General features: G+C 47.7%; 1 protein-coding gene across 1 annotated transcript in view; it reads left to right on the top strand.

Annotated features, from left to right (window-relative positions):
- Nucleotides 1–15905, top strand: part of PRKDC (protein kinase, DNA-activated, catalytic subunit) — an 836940-nt gene that overhangs the window by 241764 nt on the left and 579271 nt on the right. The window contains exon 15 of the mRNA XM_063923695.1: nt 15592–15702. Coding sequence (XP_063779765.1) covers nt 15592–15702 — 111 coding nt within the window. The remainder of the gene's footprint in view (nt 1–15591; nt 15703–15905) is intronic.

Below are 15905 nucleotides of genomic sequence, written 5' to 3'. Positions count from 1 at the left end.
CTGAGAGGATGGGGAGGTTTCATCCAAGTGGCGCAGTTCCAGGGCAAGTAGTCAGCCCACGAAAGCCTCCTTCCAATCAACATTCTGGAACTTTGGGCAATCTACAATGCTCTACTTCAAGCTTCTCCTCTGCTCGGGGATCACGCAATCCAGGTGCAGTCGGACAACGCCACGGCAGTGACATACATCATTCGGCAAGGAGGCACAAGAAGCAGAACCTGCATGCGAGAGGTGTCAAAGATACTCCTCTGGGCGGAAAGAAATGCAAGAGCCATGTCGGCAATCTTCATTCCGGGGGTGGACAACTGGGAGGCGAACTTCCTGAGTCGTCACGATCTCCATCCGGGGGAGTGGGGGCTCCACCATCTGGTGTTCCAGCAGATCATCGACCGGTGGGGTTGCCCACAAATAGACATGATAGCTTCTCGTCTCAACAATAAACTTTCCTGGTATTCCTCATGGACCAGGGACCCTCAGGCGAGGGCAGTGGACGCACTGTCGTCGCCTTGGCCGTACCAGCTGGTTTACCTGTTTCATCTGATCCCATTGCTCCCATGAGTGCTAAAGCGAATCAGGAATCAAGGCGTCCAGGCAATTCTACTTGCTCCGGATTGGCCTCGGAGGGCGTGGTATGCGGATCTTCTGGGCATGTCCGTCTAAGACCCTTAGCCTCTACCTCTAAAAGAGATCTTCTTCAACAAGGACTGTTCGTCTATCCGGACTTATGGCGTCTTCGTTTGACAGTATGGAGGTTGAGCGGAACATCCTAGCTCCCAAAGGCCTTTCCAAGAAGGTTGTTGCAACCATGGTTCAGGCCAGGAAACCTGTGACGTCAAAACATTATCATCAGATCTGGAGGCGATATGTCTCTTGGTGCGAGAAACGCACGAATCCACCTGCTGAATTTCTCATGGGACGTTTCCTACGTTTCCTGCAGGCTGTTGTTGATATGGGCTTACGTCTAGGTTCTATTAATGTCCAGATTTCAGCCCCCTCCATTTTCTTCCAGAAGAAATTGACAGCATTGCCAGAAGTTCAGACCTTCTTGCAAGGGGTACTCCACATACAACCACCTTTTTGTGCCATCTACGGCACCCTGGGATTTGGATGTGGTGTTGAACTTTCTACAGTACCCCTGGTTTGAACTTGTGATGACGGTAGAAGGCAAGTACCTCACGTGGAAGACGGTGATGTTACTGGACCTGGCTTCTTCTCGATGTGTCTCGGAATTGGGGGCCTTATCGTGTAAAAGTCCTTACTTGGTCTTTTATGAGGACAGAGCGGAGCTCCGGACTAGACAGCAGTTCCTGCCGAAGGTTGTCTCCGCGTTCCACCTGAATCAACCTATTGTGGTCTCGTCCTGTTCTGACGCTTCTGCTTCTTCGGAGACTTTGGATGTTGTGCAGGCTTTGAAAATCTATGTCAGGCGCACAGCTCAGGTCAGAAAGACGGATTTTTTGTTTGTGCACTATGATGTGCAGAAAAAGGGTTGTCCTGCTTCAAAGCCATCCATTGCTCATTGGATTAGTCTTAGTATCCAACAGGCCTATGTGTCGGCAGCCTTACCTGTTCCGAAGTCTAAAGGCCCATTCTGCAAGATCAGTGGGCTCTTCCTGGGTGGCTGCCCGTGGAGTCTCGGCCCTGCAACTATGCCGAGCTGTTACCTGGTCGGGGAAGAACACTTTTGTGGAATTCTACAAATTTGATACCCTGGCCAAACAGGATACCCAGTCTTGGCAGGCGGTGCTGCAACAGTCTCTACACATTCCCACCCGTTCTGAATGCTTTGGGACGTCCCCATCCTACTAGTTCTCCCTAGTATCCCTTATGGATTCTAGAGGATTCTAGAGAAAATAGGACTTTAATACCTACCGGTAAATCCTTTTTTTGTAGTCCATAAGGGTAATTGGGCGCCTGCCTCAGTGCATTGACTTTTCTGCAGGTTCTTGTTCTGTAGTTACCTGTTACTGTTATTGTCACCAGCTGTTGCTGGTTGTGGTGTGCTGGAGTGTAAATCTCACCACCTTTGGTTATCTTGTTCCTTCTCTTATATATGTCTTTTCTCCTTCGGCATGTTTTTACCTATAACTGCCTGTGGGAGGGAGCATAGAGGGGAGGAGCCAGCACACCCAGTTGAAGAAATTTAAAGTGCACTGACTCCTTTGGACCCAGTCTATACCCCATCATACTAGTTCATCCCTTATGGACTATGAGAAAAGGAATTACCGGTAGGTATTAAAATCCTGTTTTCTTCTTCATCCACTAGAGGTCACTGGAGTACTCTTGGGATATGGACGGGGCATTTGCAGGGATAGGCACATTTAAATATTTAAATTAGTAACCCACACCCTCCATAATCCCAAGATGCTTCAGTGTTTTTTTGTGCCTCATAGTGGAGGCACGTTTTGTACTTTGTTGCAGAATTTTTTTCGTAAAACGTTTTATTGTTTACACTTCACAGCCCTTTGCAGCACACTAAGAAGCTTGGGTCTGGGTCTGTGTGTGCTGCTACAGGCAGCAAAGGCTTGTTGGCGCTTACACAAGAAGCCCCATCATAGACCTTCATCAGCATAAGCTGAGTCCAGTCTTGGTTGAGAGAGCAGAACACTGCTTGATGAGAAGCCCCGTCATTGCCTCTGGGTCACGGCAGCAGGTGAAAGGGGTCAGCTCACGCTGCCCCGCTCAGTGTGCCCATTTTTTTTTTCTTGAAAAAAGCCTGCCTGCTCTCCCCAGCCCACCGTTGTGTATTGTGTGGGGGGAGATTCCTGTGAACTACTGCCCTGCATCACTATGTTAGCGGGCGGTCAGCTCCCACTAACCGCCGCTCAGTTTAGGGGTACGAGATCGCATTCTGGCCCCCGCTTCCAGTTCCTTGCTATGTGAGCAGGCGGTCGGCTCCCGCTAACCGCCACTCTGTTTGGGTGCTCTGTGCCTCCACTCCCAGCCCTTGGCTATGTAAGTGGGCGGTCAGCTACCGCCGCTGCCGCTCTGTTTAGGTCCATATTTCGCCTGCCTGCTCCGCCCACTTCCAGTGCTATACAGCGGACGGCTGCTTAAGGGAAGGAAGAGGTGGATTATTAGCGTGGTCTTACAGGACCAAGGCACTCTGCTATTGGCGGTGGAGGGTGAACAGTTCCCCTCAACAAGTGAGGTCAGACAGTGGCCTATTGTTACTTGTATATTTGCATAGTTTTAGCAAAAAAGGCTATTAAGCCTAGTTAACAATGTATGCGTTTAAAAAAAAAAAAAAAACATGTTGTAGAAGCCATTTTAATACTACTTCCTGCTTTTTCCTGCAGGAATTTGGTGTTGGTCCTACAGCACACGGCCGCTAGAGGGGGCAAGGGAGTTAGTAGGAATTTCAGTGAAGCACATATTTAACAGAACTTAGGGGGTCATTCTGACCCGATTGCACGCTGCAGTTTATCGCAGCACTGCGATCGGGTCAGTACCGCACAGTGCGATTGGGTCAGTACCGCACATGCGCCGGCCCCGCAGTGCATGGCCGTCGTTGCCTAGCGGTCGTCTCTGCCTGATTGACAGGCAGAGGCGGTCGATGGGCGGGAGGGAGCTGAGGGGGCGCGACGGCTGCGTGACGTCACACACAGCCGCTCCGACCTGGGCAGAGAAGAGGTTCTACCGGCCAGCTGCAGGAGCTGCGCTTGCTGGGAGTTACTCCTCTAATGCAAAAGCATCGCCGCTGTGCGAAGCTTTTGCATTTCTGGGGGAGGAAGGGGGGGGGGGGAAGGGCGGCACTGACATGCGGGGCGGACTAGCCCCGTGCTGGGCGTCCCCCCGCATGCCTGGGTGCCTGATTGTAGCTGTGCTAAATTTAGCACAGCTACGATCAACTTGGAATGACCCCCTTAGTGTGTATTAAGTGCGGTGCACTTCTGACTTGTACACACTTTAGTTACGTTTTTCACTGTATACCTGTCTATGTGCATGATGAAAGCTAATGCAAAATCAAAGAAGTAGCTTTTCTGTGTTAGTGTGTTGCCTAATGTAACTTCCATTTGCACTGTGTATCTTGCAAATTCGGGTCCTCTGCCCTGATCCCCCTTGGGCGATGATGGCAGGTGTGATGGCTGATTTGAGGTCGAAGTTGTCCACTTCATGGATAGAACGTGAGGCAGCTAAGTCTGATTCACGGTTAATGCTGTCTGAGCAGCCAGAGTGGGCTAAGGATATTTCTCTGACGTCCTAAGTGGATGCTGGGACTCCGTAAGGACCATGGGGAATAGCGGCTCCGCAGGAGACTGGGCACAACTAAAGAAAGCTTTAGGACTACCTGGTGTGCACTGGCTCCTCCCTCTATGACCCTCCTCCAGACCTCAGTTAGAATCTTGTGCCCGGCTGAGCTGGATGCACACTAGGGGCTCTCCTGAGCTCCTAGAAAAGAAAGTATATTTTAGTTTTTTTTATTTTCAGTGAGATCTGCTGGCAACAGACTCACTGCTACGAGGGACTAAGGGGAGAAGAAGCGAACCTACCTGCTTGCAGCTAGCTTGGGCTTCTTAGGCTACTGGACACCATTAGCTCCAGAGGGATCGAACACAGGGCCCGACCTCGATCGTCCGGTCCCGGAGCCGCGCCACCGTCCCCCTTACAGAGTCAGAAGCAAGAAGATGGTCCTGAAAATCGGCGGCAGAAGACTTCGGTGTTCAACAAGGTAGCGCACAGCACTGCAGCTGTGCACCATTGCTCCTCATTTACACCTCACACTCCGGTCACTGATGGGTGCAGGGAGCTGGGGGGGGGGGGGGGGGGGGGGGGGGGGGGGGGAAGGGCCGCCCTGAGCAGCAATATTAACTCCTTGGCTGGCAAAAAAAAAATCACAAAATATAGCCCTAGAGGCTATATATGTGAAAAATACCCCTGCCAGAGATCCATAAAAAAGCGGGAGAAGTCCGCCGAAAAAGGGGCGGGGCTATCTCCCTCAGCACACTGGCGCCATTTTTCCCTCACCGCTCTGCTGGAAGGATCGCTCCCAGGCTCTCCCCTGCAGTTTCAAGACTACAAAGGGTAAAAAAGAGAGGGGGGGCACTAAATTTAGGCGCAGCAGTATATATATAAGCAGCTATAAGGGAAAATCACTCAGTTATAGTGTTCATCCCTGTGTTATATAGCGCTCTGGTGTGTGCTGGCATACTCTCTCTCTGTCTCCCCAAAGGGCTTTGTGGGGTCCTGTCTTCGGTCAGAGCATTCCCTGTGTGTGTGCGGTGTGTCGGTACGGCTGTGTCGACATGTTTGATGAGGAGGCTTATGTGGAGGCGGAGCAGATGCCGATAAATGTGATATCACCCCCTGCGGGGCCGACACCTGAGTGGATGGATAGGTGGAAGGTATTAACCGACAGTGTCAACTCCTTACATAAAAGGCTGGATGACGTAACAGCTGTGGGACAGCCGGCTTCTCAGCCCGCGCCTGCCCAGGCGTCTCAAAGGCCATCAGGGGCTCAAAAAGGCCCGCTACCTCAGATGGCAGACACAGATGTCGACACGGAGTCTGACTCCAGTGTCGACGAGGTTGAGACATATACACAATCCACTAGGTACATCCGTTGCATGATCTCGGCAATGAAAAATGTGTTACACATTTCTGACATTAACCCAAGTACCACAAAAAAGGGGTTTTATGTTTGGGGAGAAAAAGCAGCCAGTGTTTTGTTCCCCCATCAGATGAGTGAATGAAGTGTGTGAAGAAGCGTGGGTTCCCCCGATAAGAAACTGGTAATTTCTAAAAAGTTACTGATGGCGTACCCTTTCCCGCCAGAGGATAGGTCACGTTGGGAGATATCCCCTAGGGTGGATAAGGCGCTCACACGTTTGTCAAAAAAGGTGGCACTGCCGTCTTAGGATACGGCCACTTTGAAGGAGCCTGCTGATAAAAAGCAGGAGGCTATCCTGAAGTCTGTATATACACACTCAGGTACTATATTGAGACCTGCAATTGCCTCAGCATGGATAGTGCTGCTACAGCGTGGTCTATTACCCTGTCAGGACAGGGATACTATTTTGCTAACCATAGAGCATATTAAAGACGTCGTCTTATATATGAGGGATGCACAGAGGGATATTTGTCGGCTGGCATCCAGAATTAATGCAATGTCCATTCTGCCAGGAGGATATTAGGGACCCGGCAGTGGACAGGCGATTCTGACTTTAGAAGGCACATGAAGATTCTGCCTTATAAGGGTGAGGAATTGTTTGGGGATGGTCTCTGGGACCTCGTATCCACAGCAACAGCTGGGAAAGAAAATTTTTTACCTCAGGTTTCCTCACAGCCTAGGAAAGCACCGTATTATCAGGTACAGTCCTTTCGGCTTCAGAAAAGCAAGCGGGTCAAAGGCGCCTCCTTTCTGCACAGAGACAAGGGAAGAGGGAAAAAGCTGCACCAGACAGCCAGTTCCCAGTATCAAAAATCTTCCCCCGCTTCCTCTGAGTCCACCGCATGACGCTGGGGCTCCACAGGTGGAGCCAGGTGTGGTGGGGGCGTGTCTTGGGAAATTCAGCGACCAGTGGGCTCACTCACAGGTGGATCCCTGGGTACTGCAAGTAGTATCACTGGGATACAAGCTGGAGTTCGAGGCGACTCCCCCTCGCCGTTACCTCAAATCAGCCTTGCCTGCTGCCCTCGAGGGGAGGTAGTACTGGCGGCAATTCACAAGCTGTACTTCAGCAGGTGATAATCAAGGTACCCCTCCTTCAACAAGGCCGGGGTTACTATTCCACAATGTTTGTGGTACCGAATCCGGACGGTTCGGTGAGACCCATTCTAAAATTGAAATCCTTGAACACTTGTATACGAAGGTTCAAGTTCAAAATGGAATCGCTCAGGGCGGTTATTGCAAGCCTGGACGAAGGGGATTACATGGTATCACTGGGGATGCTTACCTGCATGTCCCCATTTACCCTCCTCACCAGGAGTACCTCAAAATTGTGGTACAGGACTGTCATTACCAATTCCAGACGTTGCCGTTGGTCTGTCCCCGGCACCGAGGGTATTTACCAAGGTAATGGCCGAAATGATGATACTCCTTCGAAAAAAGGGAGTTATAATTATCCCGTACTTGGACGATCTCCTTATAAAGGCGAGGTCCAGGGAGCAGTTGTTGGTCGGAGTAGCACTATCTCGTGAAGTGCTACAACAGCACGGCTGGATTCTGAATATTCCAAAGTCGCAGCTGGTTCCTACGACGCGTCTACTGTTTCTGGGTATGGTTCTGGACACAGAACAGGAAAAAGTGTTTCTCCCGGAGGAGAAGGCCAAGGAGTTGTCATCTCTAGTCAGAGACCTCCTAAAACAAATACAGGTGTCGGTGCATCAATGCACGCGAGTCCTGGGAAAGATGGTAGCTTCTTACGTAGAAATTCCATTCGGAAGGTTCCATGCAAGGATCTTCCAGTGGGATCTGTTGGACAAGTGGTCCGGGTCGCATCTTCAGATGCATCGGCTGATAATCCTGTCTCCAAGGGCCAGGGTGTCGCTGTTGTGGTGGCTGCCGAGTGCTCATCTTCTAGAGGGCCGCAGATTCGGCATACAGGACTGGGTCCTGGTGACCACGGATGCCAGCCTCCGAGGCTGGGGGACAGTCACACAGGGAAGAAACTTCCAAGGACTATGGTCGAGTCAGGAGACTTCCCTACACATAAATATTCTGGAACTAAGGGCCATTCACAATGCCCTAAGTCAGGCTAGACCCCTGCTTCCACACCAGCCGGTGCTGATCCAGTCAGACAACATCACGGCGGTCGCCCATGTAAACCAACAGGGCAGCACAAGAAGCAGGATGGCTATGGCAGAAGCCACAAGGATTTTCCGATGGGCGGAAAATCATGTGTTAGTACTGTCAGCAGTGTTCATTCCCGGAGTGGACAACTGGGAGCAGACTTTCTCAGCAGGCACGACCTCCACCCGGGAGAGTGGGGACTTCATCCAGAAGTCTTCCAAATGATTGTACACCATTGGGAAAGGCCACAGGTGGACATGATGGCGTCCCGCCTCAACAAAAAGCTAAAAAGATATTGCGCCAGGTCAAGGGACCCTCAGGCGATAGCTGTGGACGCTCTGGTAACACCGTGGGGGTACCAGTCGGTGTATGTGTTCCCTCCTCTGCCTCTCATACCCAAGGTACTGAGTATAATAAGAAGGAGAGGAGTAAGAACTATACTCGTGGTTCCGGATTGGCCAAGAAGAGCTTGGTACCCCGAACTTAAAAAAAAAATGATCTCAGAGGACCCATGGCCTCTGCCGCTCAGACAGGACATGCTGCAGCAGGGGCCCTGTCTGTTCCAAGACTTACCGCGGCTGCGTTTGACGGCATGGCGGTTGAACGCCGGATCCTGAAGGAAAAGGGCATTCCGGAGGAAGTCATCTCTACGCTGATTAAAGCTAGGAAAGAAGTGACCGCAAACCATTATCACCGCATATGGCGAAAATATGTTGCGTGGTGTGAGGCCAGGAAGGTCCAACGGAGGAATTTCAGTTGGGCCGTTTTCTGCACTTCCTACAGTCAGGGGTGACTATGGGCCTAAAATTCGTTTCCATTAAGGTCCAGATTTCGGCTCTGTCGATTTTCTTCCAGAAAGAACTGGCTTCACTGCCTGATGTTCAGACATTTGTTAAGGGAGTGCTGCATATTCAGCCCCTTTTGTGCCTCCAGTGGCACCTTGGGATCACAACGTGGTGTTGGATTTCCTAAAGTCACATTGGTTTGAGCCACTAAAAACCGTGGATTTGAAATATCTCACGTGGAAAGTGGTCATGCTGTTGGTCTTGGCTTCGGCCAGGCGTGTGTCAGAATTGGCGGCTTTGTCATATAAAAGCCCTTATCTGATTTTCCATATGGATAGGGCAGAATTGAGGACTCGTCCCCAGTTTCTCCCTAAGGTGGTATCAGCTTTTCATTTGAACCAACCTATTGTAGTGCCTGCGGCTACTAAGGACTTGGAGGATTCCAAGTTGTTGGACGTAGTCAGGGCCCTGAAAATTGATGTTTCCAGGACAGCTAGTGTCAGGAAAACTGACTCGCTATTTATCCTGTATGCACCCAACAAGCTGGGTGCTCCTGCTTCAAAGCAGACTATTGCTCGCTGGTTTTGTAGTACGATTCAGCTTGCACATTCTGCGGCTGGACTGCCGCATCCTAGATCAGTGAAAGCCCATTCCACAAGGAAGGTGGGCTCTTCTTGGGCGGCTGCCCGAGGGGTCTCGGCTTTACAACTTTGCCGAGCAGCTACTTGATCGGGGTCAAACACATTGCTAAATTTTACAAGTTTGATACCCTGGCTGAGGAGGACCTAGAGTTTGCTCATTCGGTGCTGCAGAGTCATCCGCACTCTCCCACCCGTTTGGGAGCTTTGGTATAATCCCCATGGTCCTTACGGAGTCCCAGCATCCACTTAGGACGTCAGAGAAAATAAGATTTTACTCACCGGTAAATCTATTTCTCGTAGTCCGTAGTGGATGCTGGGCGCCCATCCCAAGTGCGGATTGTCTGCAATACTTGTATATAGTTATTGTTAACTAAAGGGTTATTGTTGAGCCATCCGTTGAGAGGCTCAGTTATATTTCATACTGTTAACTGGGTATAGTATCACGAGTTATACGGTGTGATTGGTGTGGCTGGTATGAGTCTTACCCGGGATTCAAAATCCTTCCTTATTGTGTCAGCTCTTCCGGGCACAGTATCCTAACTGAGGTCTGGAGGAGGGTCATAGAGGGAGGAGCCAGTGCACACCAGGTAGTCCTAAAGCTTTCTTTAGTTGTGCCCAGTCTCCTGCGGAGCCGCTATTCCCCATGGTCCTTACGGAGTCCCAGCATCCACTACGGACTACGAGAAATAGATTTACCGGTGAGTAAAATCTTATTTTCAAAAACTTTGTAGGGTTTACAAAAGTCCATGTATAGTTTGTCTTCTACTTTACCGGTTTTATCGGTGTTGCATTTTGACGATTCAATGCCAGACCTGATATCTCAGGAGGAAGGTGAATTGGGCCTGGAGTCAGATAGGTCACTGATAGCCGGGGCATTGTTAATCTCATCAGGTCATTACGCCAGGTACTAGATTTCACTGACACAGAGAGTACCAAAGCCGGACGCCTCGGTGAGACCGATATTGAACCTAAAGGGGCTCAATTAGTACGTCACTTACTACAGATTCAAGATGGAATCCATGCGGTAAGTAATTCCAGGTTTAGAACCACAGGAATTCATGATTTCGCTGGATCTCAAGGATGCGTACTTACACATTCCATTTTGGCCACCGCATCATGCATACTTAAGGTTTGCAGTACAACAAAACCATTACCAATTTCAGGCACTACCGTTAGGCCTCTCATCAGCGTCTCTGGTATTCACAAAGTGATGTCTGTAATGATAGCTTATCTCAGATCCCTGGGAGTGATAATAGTTCCGTACTTAGACAACCTTCTCATCAAGGCTTCGTCTCAACAAATACTCCTTCAAAATGCCTTACAACGTACAGGGTACTAGTTCAGCAAGGTTGGATTGTCAACTTGAAAAAATCAAGCCTGGTCCCGTCTCAAAGAATTAAATTTCTAGGAATGATTCTGGATACGGTGGATCAACGAATTTACCTGCCTGAAGATAAAGCACAAGGTATTCGTCATCTGGTACAGTTAGTGCTCAAATCACGGGCAGTCTCTGTGCACTTTTAGTTTCGAATTTTAGGAAAGGTGTTGGCGTTTTCGAAGCAGTCCAGTTCGGAAGATTTTACTCACGTCTTTTTCAGCTAGATCTTCTAGCACAGTGGTCAGGCTCTCATCTACAAATTCATCAGATGGTGTGGTTGTCTCCAAGGGCCAGAGTATCACTACTCTGGTGGCTCCACTTACAACATCTCACTGCGGGAAAACGGTTCGGAGTCTGTAATTGGATAATTCTGACGATGGACTCAAGTCTCAGAGGTTGGGGAGCAGTGATCCTACATCATCAATTTCAGGGTCTCTGGTCAGACCGAGAAAGATTACTGTCAATAAATGTCCTGTATCTCAGGGCAATCTACAACGCCCTGCGTCAGGCAGTTCAAATGCTCCAGTCTCGGACTGTTCAGTTAGACAACGCGACAGCAGTTGCATACATCAACAAACAACGGGGGACTCGAAGTTGCATGGCCATGCAAGAAGTTGCTCAAATCCAAGTGATATTGGGGGTCATTCCGACCCATTGGCACGCAGCGGTTCTTCGCTGCGGTGCAAACCGGTCTGGAATGCGCATGCGCGTCGTAGCCCACAACAACGCTGGTTACGAAGAAAGCGGTTGTAGCGGTGACCGCAAGAAGATTGACAGAAGGAAGGCGTTCTGGTGCGTCACCTGTCCGTTGGCGGCCGTTTTCGGGGAGTAGTAAGGTAAACACAGGCGGATGTCTGATGGCAAAGCCGGGAGGAACGTCGCTGGATCCGTCGTACAGGGTAAGTAGATCCAGCCTTACTCCTAGGTTGATGGAAACTTTTTAGCTTAGCAGGGCTGCACAAGCCCCCCCCCATAGGTGTGGATTAGTTGATCGCACCAGCAGCAAAATGTTGCCGGCTACAATCAATTCGGAATGACCCCCATTGTCGGCAGTGTTCATTCCAGGAGTGGACAACTGGGAAGCATATTATCTCAGTCGTCAGGATTTTTATCCAGGTGAATGGACTTTACATCCAAAAGTGTTCCAGATTTTATTCCAGCGGTGGGGTTACCCAGATGTGGATCTAATGGCATCTCGCCAAAATCATCAGACACCCCATTATGTGTCTACATCTCTGATCTTATCTCCCTTTACACTCCCACCCATCCTCTTCGCTCTGCTAATGCACGCCTCCTCTCCTGCCTACTGATTACTTTCTCCCACTCCTAGCTCCAAGATTTTTCATGTGCTGCTCCATTTCTCTGGAATTCATTACCTCTCCCCCTTCAGACTCTCTACAAAACTTAAAACGGGCTCTCAAGATCCACTTCTTCACCAAACCCAGCCAAATCTCATCCTAACCCTCTGTTCCACGCTCTCTATGTACCCCGTCTGTGTCACCCCTGTCAGTCTACTTCTCCCCTTTAGAATGTAAGCTCTCACGAGTAGGGCCCTCTTCCCTCATGTGCTTATTCTTTTTCTTACTTTAATAATCTTCAACTGCACCAAATTCAGCAGTCTTCTCCAACCTGATATTTATTCCACTGTCATCTGCTGATGTAGCTATGTTTATTTACCCTGTACTTGTCCTATATTGTCGTCAACTGTAAGTTGCTGTTTTCCTGTTTTGATTATTTATTTATGTACTTATGTAGTTGGGCGCTGCAGAACCCTTGTGGCACCATATAAATAAAGGATAATGATGATAATTTTCGCTGCTTCCTCGGTTGCTAAAGCAAATCAAAAGAGAATCCACGACAGTCATACTAGTGGCGCCTCATTGGCCTCGAAGAGCGTGGTTCTCGGATCTCCGATGTCTACTCGCAGACTATGCATGGCCGATTCCGCTACATCCAGACCTTCTGCAACAGGGTCTGTTTCTTTACCCCGTTTTAGCGCGGCTGTGTTTCATGGGGTGGCTGTTGATACCGCTGTCTTAAGACGAGAGGATATTCCATAGTCGGTTATACTAACCATGTTATGTGCTAGGAAGCCAGTTACAGCAGCTCATTATCACAGGATTTGGCGAGCTTATATTGGTTAGTGTGAAGCTCGGAAGTTTACGACATCTTCTTTCAAGTTATCCCATCTTTTACTATTTTTACAGACTGGGTTAGATGGAGGACTACGTTTAGCGACACTAAAGGTGCAGGTTTATGCTTTGCCAATTTTCTTTCAGCGCCGTTTGGCTCTTTTTATCAACCTCCGTTTATACCACCTACAACTCCGTGGGACTTGAATCTAGTTTTAGACTTTTTGCAGTCCTCAATTTTTGAACCTTTACAACAAGTGAATGTTAAGTTTCTAACATGGAAAACAGTTTTTCTATGAGCCTTAGCTTCGGCAAGGCGTGTTTCAGAATTGGGTGCGTTGTCCTGCAAGCCGCCGTATCTAGTGTTTCATGATGACAGAGCAGAACTTCGGACGAATCCCGCTTCTCTAACAAAGGTTGTATCCTCTTTTCATATCGTAGTTCCTGTTTTCTCAGAAGATTCAGGATCTCCAGCTTCTTTGGATGTAGCGTACGCGCTCCACGTTTATGTAGTCAGAACATCAACTGTACGTAAAACAGATACATTGTTTGTTCTCTATGATGCAGTCAAGATAGGTTGGCCAGTTTCCAAACAGGCGTTGGCTAAATGGATTAAGCTAACTATTCGTCTGGCTTAATTTCATAATAGTTTACAACCGCCTGCATCTATTTGAGCACATTCCAAGCGTTCTGTGAGAATGTCATCAGCAGCAGGTCGTGGTGCTTCCACGACACAACTTTGCCGTGCAGCTACATGGTCATCGGTGTACACGTTTGTGCGCTTTTACAAGTTTGATACTTTTGCGGCATCAGCGTCTAGCTTTTTTCGTCTAGTGTTACAGGTGCCAACCAGCTCTCCAGCCCAAGGAGGAAAGTTGGGTACGTCCCAAGAGTACTTCAGTGACCCCTAGTGGATGAAGAAGAAAAGTGGATTTTGGTACTTACCAGTTAAATCCTTTTCTTAGAATCCATAGGGGTCACTGGACCCCTGCGCAGAGCAGTTTTACCGGGCTTGTGGTAAGTTCAGTATATCTTATGGTAACACATTATCATCGGGCTGTTTGAATCTTACGGTGATTGTTATCTGTTGTTGTGTCAACTTTCTAGTTGTCTGTTATGTTATAATGTTATATGTAATTATCCATTGTTCATCCTCTTTTTCACTCCTGTTCGGCTAAGTAAAAAAACACTGAAGCCTCTTGGGAGTATGGAGGGGGTGGAGGGTTACTAATTTAAATATTTAAATGTGCCTATCCCTGCTACTGCACCGTCCATATCCCAAGAGTACTCCAGTGACCCCTATGGATTCAAAGAAAAGGATTTAACTTGTAAGTACCAATATCCACTTTTCCCAATACAGCATATACAGTATGCTGATCTGAATCTTATCTAAAATTTCTGCATATTGCAATTCTATATACAGCATACACACAAACATTGAAATATGTCAAAAGTAAAGGTGCATACACACGGTGAGATTCAGGCTATGCCCGATTCTTACTATGCGACAGGGGCTAGGTCGGTATCGCAAGCATATAATGACTGTGCTTGCGATTCTGGCTTTGTCCGATTTTGGCTAAGTGTCAGTTTTGACTATATTTTACGCGAGATACTCAAAATTGACTTGCATGAACAGTCCACCATACTTAACGGTTGAGATGAGGTTTTAATGTTGGTGTGCTGTGCCTTTTTTTCTCCACACATAGTGTTGTGTGTTCCTTCCAAACAACTCAACTTTGGTTTCATCTGTCCACAGAATATTTTGCCAGTAGTGCTGTGGAACATTCAGGTGCTCTTTTGAAAACTTCAAATGTGCAGCAATGTTTTTTTTTTTTTTTTTTTTTGGACAGCAGTGGCTTCCTCCGTGGTATCCTCCCATGAACTCCATTCTTGTTCAGTGTTTTACGTATGGTAGATTCGTCAACAGAGATGTTAGCATGTGCCAGAGATTTCTGTAAGTCTTTAGCTGACACTTAAGATTCTTCTTCACCTCATTGAGCATTCCGAGCTGTGCTTTTGCAGTCATCTTTAAAGGATTCTCACTCCTAGGGAGAGTAGCAATAGTGCTGAACTTTCTCCATTTATAGACAATTTGTCTTACCGTGGACTGCTGAACATCAAGGCTTTTAGAGATACTTTTGTAACCCTTTCCAGCTTTATGTCAACAATTCTTAATCGTATGTCTTCTGAGAGCTGTTTTCTGTGAGGCATGGTTCACATCAGGCAATGCTTCTTGAGAATTGCAAACTTAAAATTGGTGTGTGTTTTTTATAGGGCAGGGTAGCTTTAACCAACACCTCCAATCTTGTCTCATTGATTGGACTCCAGGGGATAAATTTACTAAGATGGGAGTTCTATTTAAGATGGGATGTTGCCCATAGCAACCAATCCGATTCTGCTTCTCATTTATCTAGCACCTTCTAGAAGATAATACCTGGAATTTGATTGGTTGATTTGGGCAACATCCAATATTAAATAGAACTCCCATCTTAGTAAATTTACCCCCAGGTTGGCTGACTCCTGACTCAAATTAGCTCTTGGAGAAGTAATTAGCCTAGGGGTTTGCATACTTTGTACACCCTGCACTGTGAATGTTTACATGGTGTGTTAAATAAAAACATGAGAACATATAATTGTTTGTGTGGTATTAGTTTCAACAGACTGTCTGATTATTGTTGTGACTTCGATGAAGATCAGAACACATTTTATGACCAATTTATGCATAAATCCAGGAAATTCCAAAGGGTTCACATACTTTTTCTTGAAACTGTAAATACAACCCCCAAACAAAGAATTAAATGCTGAATAGAAATTCAAGTAACACTATTTTGTTTATATTCCAAATGTTCTTGTGAAAGAAGATGTGACCAGTGAGGACATGTACTGTTTTGTGTTACACTTATAACTTTGTTGTTTTGATTAGGACGGATCTGAAGAATCTACGGCTTCTGGTGAGGTCCGGACCGGGAAGTGGAAAGTTCCCACTTACAAAGACTATCTTGAGCTTTTCAAAAAAATACTCGACTGTGATCAGGTAAATGTATAAATTATTTGTATTACCTCGCACATAGATGAAGAAAGATTTATTTGACAAACTAACCTACAGTAAACAGTGATTTTTGATGCTGCTTCCTTAGTACCTTAATGGGCAGAGAGATGGGTTAGGTTGGCATGATCTTTAGGAAGGGTACACACCAAACGAAGTGTGTGCCCAGCGACTGCATGATACATTGAGCT

The sequence above is a fragment of the Pseudophryne corroboree genome, chromosome 5 (assembly GCF_028390025.1).
Source record: "Pseudophryne corroboree isolate aPseCor3 chromosome 5, aPseCor3.hap2, whole genome shotgun sequence".
In the NCBI taxonomy this organism is placed as follows: Eukaryota; Metazoa; Chordata; class Amphibia; order Anura; family Myobatrachidae; genus Pseudophryne; species Pseudophryne corroboree.
Note: the sequence above shows the minus strand (reverse complement) of the source record. Positions and strands in the feature narration are given on the sequence as shown.